Below are 8,805 nucleotides of genomic sequence, written 5' to 3' on the forward strand. Positions count from 1 at the left end.
TGTATTTATGGTGCCACCAAATCGCTCGGTGTGTGGATGCGGTATCGCAACGTCATATCAGCAAAAAAAAGTACAAATAGTCAAATAAAGCTAAGAAATGATGTTATTTTTTGTGTGCAAAACTTAAATATAATGACTAGATAATTTTAGGCACATGCAGACAAGACTGGAGGAGGATTTTGTATGAATGATCGTCTTTATTATCATCACACTATATGAAGAATGCACTTAATGCTGTTTAAACTGATGACTTATACAGCAAAGTGGAGGACACAAATCATTCAAAATCCATTTTTAATGTTATTTAAGACTCATGCACCGCTCTCGTCACTTGACTATGAACTCAAAAGCAAAGAAATGGCATCTGGATCTCGCCACCCGATGCGTGACGGGGGACGCGACCCGAGCGGAACCCGAGCGGCTGCCTCAGCAGCGCGTGTGAGCCATGGCGAGCGGTCGGGCCGACTGACAGCTGGGCGGCGGCGTGAAGACGTCGGGGTCGCTGATGCCCAGCTGCAGGTTGAAGAAACGCGTGGATGTGGTGACGCTGCTGTTCTTGATGTACGTCTCCTGAACCGGGTAGCAGTCGCGCACCGTGTACACGCCCACCCACGTCTCATCTGGCACACACACACAAACACATTTCACAGACTGCCCTTCATGTACAAGCCATCGCGTGGATAATTTTGAATGCTTCGTTTGTCATGAAAATGCAACGCAGGTTTTATTTTTGCCCACTTTAGGATGCATATCCTCACTGTAGCATCTGTGACTTAGAATGTGAGTGGCTTTAAAAAGCGAGGCCTGGCCTAGTGAGTGACGTGGGTGTCAGCGAATGAGAGTGGAGAGTTGGCTGTTGCCAAAAAAATTTAATGAAAATATCATGTGAGAAATGGCTACTTTTCTTACATTTAGAAAATAAATTGCGTGATATCATCTAGCATTGACATTTGTCGAGAATTTTTAATTATTTATTTTTATTTAAGAAAATGTCAAAAATAAAAATTCTGATATCAAGTTTATTGAAATTAAAATACATTTGCTAAACTATAATATAATTGAAAATCAATTTCACAATATCAATCTAATATTCACGTCGGTTGAGAATTTAAATTTTAAAAAAAATCATGGGACAAATGCAGTATTTCCTTAACTTTTTTTCCATAAAAAAGAAAAAATAATTGTACTGCAAATAAAAAGCTTGGCATCAAGTTTATTTACAGCTACAAATGTTTAAAAAACAAAAACAAATCAGTGAGTTAAGTTGTGTAACATTTTTATAAACGTAAAAATTATTTTAAAATAATTTGAATGTTACGTTTTTTTTTAATATAAGTGTGCTCTTTTAACAGTCACCAACTTTTTTACATTAAAACAATAATTGTACATAAAAAACTTGATATCAAACTTATTTACATTTCAAATGTAAAATAAATACATAAATGTGTCGAACTTTTATACATTAAAATATAATTTCAATGAAGCGTGATGTTAACTATTACATTTTATTATTTTTTTAAATAAATAGTGTGCCATTTTCTAACAGCCACATTTATTTTTCTTACATTTATAAATATAACCGAAAATGTGTGATAACTTGACATGAAAGTTTGGCCGTTTTAAACGCAAAAAATTGCCAAAACAAATGTTCTTGAAACTTTTTTTTTTTTTTTTTTACATTTGAAAATTCAAATGAAAAGTGTGATCTCTCGTCATATTAAACCTCTCCTGTATGCTGTCTTTCAACTTTTGTTGTCGTTGTAAGCTTGAGATGAGCAAAGGACGTTGGCTGCGTGCGGCCGCGGTCTCACGTTTGCGCGCGGGCTTCCTGTCGGACCACTCCTGCACCTCCACGTTGTCGCCGGGGCCGCCGATGATGTACTGGTCCTCGAAGGTGGAGTTGTCGGGAATGTCGAAGGGGTCCCAGGCATCGGTCGCCTCCACCTTGGCGCACTCGCCCGTCTTCTGGTCGATCTGGAACATCAGCTTGCTCTCGTACAAGTAGATGAACTCAAAGTATCTGCGCACGCAATGACAACAACAACAATGACAAACTCCTTTGTTGGCTAGCAGTACTGTTTAGGACCATCTTTTATAGTAACAACATAATTCAATAGAATGTCCAAAGTTTTTTGGACACTTTTTGTACCAATTCAGCGGACATTGTGCTGTTCCTCATACATGCCGAGGCCACCTCGGGGGCAGTGTAATGCGGACATAGCCTGCGTCCAAATTCACAAGGCTGGAGCCTCCAAAGGCCGAATTTGTCGGCCGTATGACGTCATTCCCGGCGCGACTCGACAGCACGAGGAATACAAGACTTATGAAAGGCTAACCAGCTATTCTTTAAAATTGCTATTTTACAGAATTTATGTTGAGCGATTAAGATTTTAAAGCACCTTTAATGAATAAAAAAAATAAAATCTATCCTATTTCATTGCAGATCTAGCTTATTCCCTTTTATTTAAATTTCGGACAAGTGACGATCCCCCACTTGTTTTCATTTTTTTTCCAGAAAATAAAAATGTAATAAAGTATTCATGCCAATTATAACAAGTGATAGGCCTGGTCACCGCAATTAGTGGAGTCCACTGTACACAGATCCGAAGCTCAGTTAGCTGTACACTTTTTTCCGCTCAATATATTTTTTTAATATTTATATTTACGGTTCAGGAAATGGATGGATGGACGCACGCATGCTTTTCTCTCCTTGGATAGATAAGGCTTGACCATGTAGGCTACTCAACGATAGCTGAATTGAAATACTTAAGTGTGTGTGTGTGTGTGTGTATATATATATATAAATATATATATATATATATATATAAATCGTATAACATGTTTTATTCCTCCCCCCAGTTCCAAAATCTCATCTGCACCACTGGATGGATGCATATTCGTGCAACAAACGTGCCTTTTAAGCACAAATTTGAGCGTAAGCGTTGTTTGTGAATGAGGCCCCATTCGGGGGGGGGGGGGGGAAACATGACAGGAAGGGGGGAGGGGGGCGTATCCAAGTTTGTGGGGTATCAGGAGAATTACGCAAACCTCTGAAGAGAAAGTTGAGAAGAGCAAAACTTGTTTTGAATAATGTCATTGTCGTCTATTTTTTTTTGTAAGATAAAACGCGATAAAAGACGCACGCTTCTTTTTTTTTTTGGTTAAAGTCTTTTGTAAACATTCCAAAGTCAAACTGGCACCAAGCCAAGCATAAAAGTTGAGTCTTGCCACATAGCTGCTGCAGAAAACCAAACAAGTCTCAACATAAACGCACTGCATTCAATTACATCTATGATTGCGTTCTAAAACCGTGCACGGTATTTGAAAAGTAAATCTGCTTTTCCAACCAACCGACTTTCTAGCTGTCTAGTGTGCATGCTGTGTGAGCGGTTTTGCACCTCTGACACGGCGTGTGCTTCTTGTGCTGCTGCAGCACCCGCAGTCTGTGGTTCTGTGCGTCGTAGGACACCGCGGCCCGGTTGTTCCTGCCGGTGCCGTGGTCGTACACGACCCACCTCCCCTCCCACTGCAGCGGGGCCTGGCAGGGCGTCGCTCCGGCCGCCGACGCCGCAACGTCCCCTTGCCGGAGATGCGTCGAGCCGAGCAGCAGCAGGAGCGGCACGAGGATCAACTGCAGCATCGTGGCGTCCCTTTTTGTTACTGACAGTAAATGGGCGGAAAGACACTCCTGGTGCTTAAAACACATGCGCGCGACACAGCTTCCGGTTGGGTTTCAGTGTAAAAGAGCCTTTCTGTTGTCGCGTTAAAAAACAAAAAACAAAAAAACATTTAGAATTAGATCGTTTCTGTCTACAATTTAAAACTGCCATTACGAACAATCAGATGCTGGAGGAAGCCATCAAGATTTGTTTTAAGTGGAAGATGCCATCCAGCAGATCGAACAAAAAACACAATAACTTTGTCATTATTATTACTATTATTTCATTTTATAATCGGTTTTCTAATCATCTTGAATTCTTCTACATCTAATAATAGCTAATATATACCCATATAAATCTAAAAATCTCGTAATATATATCAGTTATTATAAACCTATTAAAACAAAAATAAACAATTTATAGTCAATGCAAAACCACGTTTTTTTTAATCACATAAACTTCTACAGTAAAGTCGATTCAAGCTGCAGTGCTTGAAAACATTTTGATTTTGGGACGCTACAATCCGAACATTCTAAAAGAAACATATTTTCGTGTACCGGAAATACGTGTCGTTTTCCAAAGGAAATGCGTCACAATCGTCTCCTCCTTGAGACCGCCCCAACATGGCGCCCAAACATCGTGGCGTTGCAAACAGCTCGTCCAAAACGGATAGAAGCGACGAAATGATGAAGAACTGGAGTATGGACTTCGCCTCGAGCGACGACGAGGCGCCCGAGGAGGTCACATTTGAGGACTCCAAGGCCCAGGCGATGCGGAGCGTCAAGCAGGCCCTGGAAAGTGCGAGAAGGTAGGCTAACTGCTAGCATGTTAGCCAAGCAACAGGCTACGGCCGCTGCTGAAGCAGAGCAAATAAAAAGTCTGACATAAATTTGTTGCCTGGGATTACAACGCTTTCCCCCTCGAATACGTCAGCGCCGATGTGAAGAACGCATTTAAAAAAAAAAATTACGATTTGCTGCTAGAGTAGAATTGGAAATACGAGAAATCTTGAGGTCTTCATGTGTGATTCCAGGGACAAGGACCTGCTGAAGGAGAAGAGGCGAAGGAGGCAGGAACTGTTCCAGGAGCAAAAGGTGCTTCCCAATTCAAATCGACTATTTTCACTTCTAAGTCAAGGGTTAAAGCAAAATATAATTTCATTGAATTTATTTTTATGCTTAAATTAATTAACACCATTTTTGCAGGGCAGTAGGGCGCACATTGATTCTTTTTAAAATAATAATATTTAGGCATTAATCAGGGATGACAAATGTGACAAGTATACGACCGCTCTAGGAGGGTAATTGGGAATGCAAAAAAAAATAAACATTTCATAATTAAAAACATCAATTTGATGCATTTTGAGTGATTAAAAAAAAAAATCAAGCAGACTTAAAAGACAGTATGTATGCATAATGAAATATCTATCTATACCAGGCATGTGATTTTTCCGCTAATTCGCGGAATTCCGCTTTTTTTATCTCCCCCCCCCAAAAAAAAATCCGATTTCGTCTCTCTACAGCATTCCGTTTTAGTGTTTCCGCAACTGAAATGAAACCGATCTTGCGATTGGCGGAAGTCTCCGTGTTGACCAATAAGAGCGCTTGTTATAAAGGTATAAGAGTATGCCGTTGTTCATTTCGCACACGTTTTTGCCGAGTGTTTAAAGAAAGATGTCCGTGATCGAACGCAAAGATGCTCCGCGAGTTAAGGAAATTGACAAACTCGTAAAAAACAAGTTTCGCTGGGACCGGTTAGAGAAGGATATATCTACAAATGTCGGAAAGAAGACTGTGACGAATTTGTTCAGTGACTTCATTCGGAAGATCGATCGTGCCGGGAAAGCGCTTTGCATTTGGTGCCGTGATACCATTGACGATGGTGCGAGAGGTTTCAAAGCTCTTGAAAGTCACGCAAAGAGCAAAAAACACGTGAAAGAACTCCAGTCAAGAACAACAAATTATTCCATCGCTGGAAGTTTTGGTGCCCAAACGAAAACTCCAAAACTTTATGGCCTCCATCCCTTATTGACATCACAATCGGGAGCGGTAATGGAGAGACGTGATCCACCCCAACAACCTGCACCAGTTGCTGATAGTCGTGAATTTTTAGGTAGGTGGTAAACTTTTCAAATTAATCGGAATCAAATTTTCGAAAATATTATAACGTAATAAAAATGGCCTTAACTATTTAACATGGTTAATCCACAAACTCAAATGAATGCTGCATGTTAGCACTTTCAGTTTTCAATATGTTGACTGTCTTGATGTATGCACTTACAGAGATTGTCTTAGTCAATCATGCATTCGACGAATGCATGATTGTGTTTTTACCAGAGCTTTTGCTGCATGAGGTATTTTATGTTTTTGTTATGCATTATGTATTAAATTAAGAATGATTGATTAAATGATTTATTGCATGGTAAATATATATGATGATATTCTCAGTGATGGTTTTTAAAAGCAAAGGCAGTCCAATGTTTTTGAATGTGACTGATTTTGAGTTGACTAAAACTGCAATTTTATATGGGATAGTTCAATATACATCGAAAATTTCTGCTGTTGTTTTGTCTATTTCTTTGTCATCTGAGTGCATTGAAAGTACTTAAAAACACGGAAAACCCATGAGCTCTGGACCGAGCTGAGTGCCCGCGGCCCCCAGACCCCCGGCTAAATTTTCAGATAATTTCACTTTGGTCAAATCACATGCCTGCTATACTCGGTCATGTTATGCTATATGAGCAGGGTTGGGAGGCTTACATATCAATTGTATGGGATCGTAAAAACAACAAACGTGCAGTCCCCGTGGGAACTTGTTTATGGCGTGCACCCTTGTCTCATTTTCAAAATGGCGGAAATCCGCCCTCGCGGCGGAGAACTTTAACCCCCGTTTCTAAGTGCCACATCTTTCTCCTTTCACTCGGCAGAAGAGAAAACTTCTTTCCGCCAAGCTTCTGGAGGAAATCGACTCGTCACAGTGAGTTTCCTCCACATCATCGTCTTTCCTCGCCCAACCGGACAGTCGTTTTATTCTCATTTGATTTGGAACAGAAAGCAGAGCCAGCAAGATGCCGAAGCGGCGTTTGAAGAGGAAGAGGAAGAGGAGGAGGATGAGGAGGAGAACGAGACGAAGCAGCAAAAACTCAAACGCGTCAAAAAGTATGGAAACAAGTTGCTGCAGTTACTTTTGGTCCTCAAAATACCCTTCACAATTTCTTGCAAAAGGAATGTAAGAAAAGGATTCCCAATTGAACCAAACTGTGCCTCATGCTGCATTTTGGTACCCTTGCACTGCATTAGTTGCCAAAAAAGGTGGTACGGATTACTTTGGTACAATTTAAACAGTCTCACTCTGCCAGTGCAGGAAGGAGCCAAAAAAAGTGGGAACCGATTATGTTGGCAAAGAGAGAGAAAAAAGAAGCCTAAGTGAAACTAGCGCCTCCTTCTGGTTGCTGGTCCAACCTTTTAACAAAAAACATTTATACCAGACGTAGAGACTTTATCCAATGATGGTGCGTCAACAAAACGGTACCAAAGGTTTGATGAACGATTGAGCCGATTGTCCCAGAGACATTCACTTTTTTTTCTCTCCCCTTTTTAGGCTTAAGGGGAACTGCCAAGTGACGACAGTGAATTTTCAAAAGCTGGCGTCGGTTCAACAGAAGGCGGCCGAGGATTTCCTCCATTCGCGGCTATACGGCGCGGGAACTTGCCGCACCACCAGTAAGCGAGACGCCAAGTGGAATTATCCGCGCAGGCGACATTTGCCCGAGCAATTTTTTTTGAGGGAAAGCCTGGTTGGTAACATTCACAAGTACAATTTTTAAAGAAAGAAAAAATAATTACCGCCAAAATGGTACCTTACATATAGTGGCTGAAAACGAGTCCTCCAAGAAGAGCGTGACGAAAACCATCCTTTGTCTTCCTGTCAGGCAACGAGCTGCTGTCTCTTCAAAATAAGACGGCGCGGAGCAAAGGCGCGGCGTTCCGCTTCGTCAAGAGCCAATGGGGTGAGGCAATAAAATAAAAAACAACTTTTGAGGGGACGCGTTCCTCGTAACGTTTCCTTTTCCTTCAGCTCTCGAGAAAAAGAGCAAAGCGGAGAAGCTGAAGCTGCGCTGGATTCACAAGCAGGCTCCCTCCAGCTGATTGGACGCCAGCAAGGACACACCCTCGCTGTGATTGGACGCCAGCAAGGACACACCCTCGCTGTGATTGGACGCCAAACATTTGAGTCCACCTCCAGCTGAAATGTGCAACCAATCGTGGACCAGCATTCTTTTGAGGACAGTGTTGCCGCGGCAACCAGAATTCTGCCCGCATGTCCCGGAAACAGGCTAGGCTCGGAATGATGGGTAATTTCACGTTTTCGTTGGACCACCTTTTTGAAACCATTAAAATTGTTTTCTGTATCAAAATCTCCCTTTGCACTTGTCCTCATTTGGCTCTCCGGCTGCCTTTGACCGAGAGACCCGGCGGCAATCTTGGACTGACTGGTCACCTGTGATTGTCAACACAAATATAGACAAACAGAATGGTCGCCAGTGCATGTCCAGCCAAACAATAGACCAGTCGCCAGCCAGTACAAAGCAGGAATGGGCATTTTTAAAAGTTTTGATTATTAGTATTTTTTTTTTACAAAAAATCTGTCACAAATAAAAACTGGTCAACATCCACTGTTTTCCACAAACAAGGGGGAAAAAGAAATACTACTAGAAAAAAATGGAATAAGCAAATATTCAAATTCACAGGTACCAAACTCCAATGAGGTACCGCACGATATACATCAGCACACTTAATATTCATGAGGCTTGCGAGGGGGTCAAACTCGGCCGGCCAGTCATGTAAACGGTCTCCTAGCGAGATGTCTACTGCGCAAAATCTACTAATCGTGTCCGAGAAAAGAAATCCCCGATGCCAAATTGACTGGTATCGACGTGGAAGAACATACTAATGTTCAATTGGAGAGACGGCTTGAATGTCGACGGTGGGAAAAGAGCCGAGCTAATGCAGAGGTCGTTTTTCTTCTTCTCCCCCCTCAAAACATCGTCCTACGCAACTGACACTGACATTCTCCAACAGGGCTTAAAGTAAAAAAAAATAAAAATAATCCTGAGCCTGAACTTTTTCCGGGACGAGTTTGTTTT

General features: G+C 41.6%; 2 protein-coding genes across 2 annotated transcripts; one reads left to right on the plus strand and one right to left on the minus strand.

Annotated features, from left to right (window-relative positions):
• Positions 1 to 177: 177 nt before the first annotated feature.
• epdr1 (ependymin related 1) lies at positions 178 to 3,693 on the minus strand. The gene is made up of 3 exons (XM_086066766.1): positions 3,399 to 3,693; positions 1,812 to 2,020; positions 178 to 620 (listed from the first exon to the last, which is right to left on the minus strand). The coding sequence occupies exons 1-3, from the start codon at positions 3,638 to 3,640 to the stop codon at positions 427 to 429; spliced, it is 645 nt and encodes a 214-aa protein (XP_085922892.1). The 5' UTR covers positions 3,641 to 3,693; the 3' UTR covers positions 178 to 426.
• Positions 3,694 to 4,245: 552 nt separating this feature from the next.
• On the plus strand, positions 4,246 to 8,076 carry nol7 (nucleolar protein 7). The gene is made up of 7 exons (XM_086077383.1): positions 4,246 to 4,467; positions 4,693 to 4,753; positions 6,586 to 6,635; positions 6,710 to 6,817; positions 7,260 to 7,381; positions 7,591 to 7,668; positions 7,737 to 8,076. Exons 1-7 carry the CDS (start codon positions 4,283 to 4,285, stop codon positions 7,805 to 7,807), a joined length of 675 nt encoding a protein of 224 aa, XP_085933509.1. The 5' UTR covers positions 4,246 to 4,282; the 3' UTR covers positions 7,808 to 8,076.
• Positions 8,077 to 8,805: the final 729 nt, after the last annotated feature.

This window comes from Leptonotus elevatus, chromosome 1 (assembly GCF_054856555.1).
Source record: "Leptonotus elevatus isolate MCC_2025b chromosome 1, RoL_Lele_1.0, whole genome shotgun sequence".
In the NCBI taxonomy this organism is placed as follows: Eukaryota; Metazoa; Chordata; class Actinopteri; order Syngnathiformes; family Syngnathidae; genus Leptonotus; species Leptonotus elevatus.

Bases quoted from the DNA above. Each gene is read 5' to 3' on its own strand.
- epdr1 (XM_086066766.1), bottom strand. From the start codon at position 3,640: ATGCTGCAGTTGATCCTCGTGCCGCTCCTGCTGCTGCTCGGCTCGACG. The intron at 2,021-3,398 runs GTGCAAAACCGC...TTGCGTGCGCAG, and splicing joins AAGCACACGCCGTGTCAGAG to ATACTTTGAGTTCATCTACT. The intron at 621-1,811 runs GTGAGACCGCGG...TGTGTGTGCCAG, and splicing joins CAGGAAGCCCGCGCGCAAAC to ATGAGACGTGGGTGGGCGTG.
- nol7 (XM_086077383.1), top strand. From the start codon at position 4,283: ATGGCGCCCAAACATCGTGGCGTTGCAAACAGCTCGTCCAAAACGGAT. The intron at 4,754-6,585 runs GTGCTTCCCAAT...TTCACTCGGCAG, and splicing joins AACTGTTCCAGGAGCAAAAG to AAGAGAAAACTTCTTTCCGC. The intron at 7,669-7,736 runs GTGAGGCAATAA...CTTTTCCTTCAG, and splicing joins CTTCGTCAAGAGCCAATGGG to CTCTCGAGAAAAAGAGCAAA.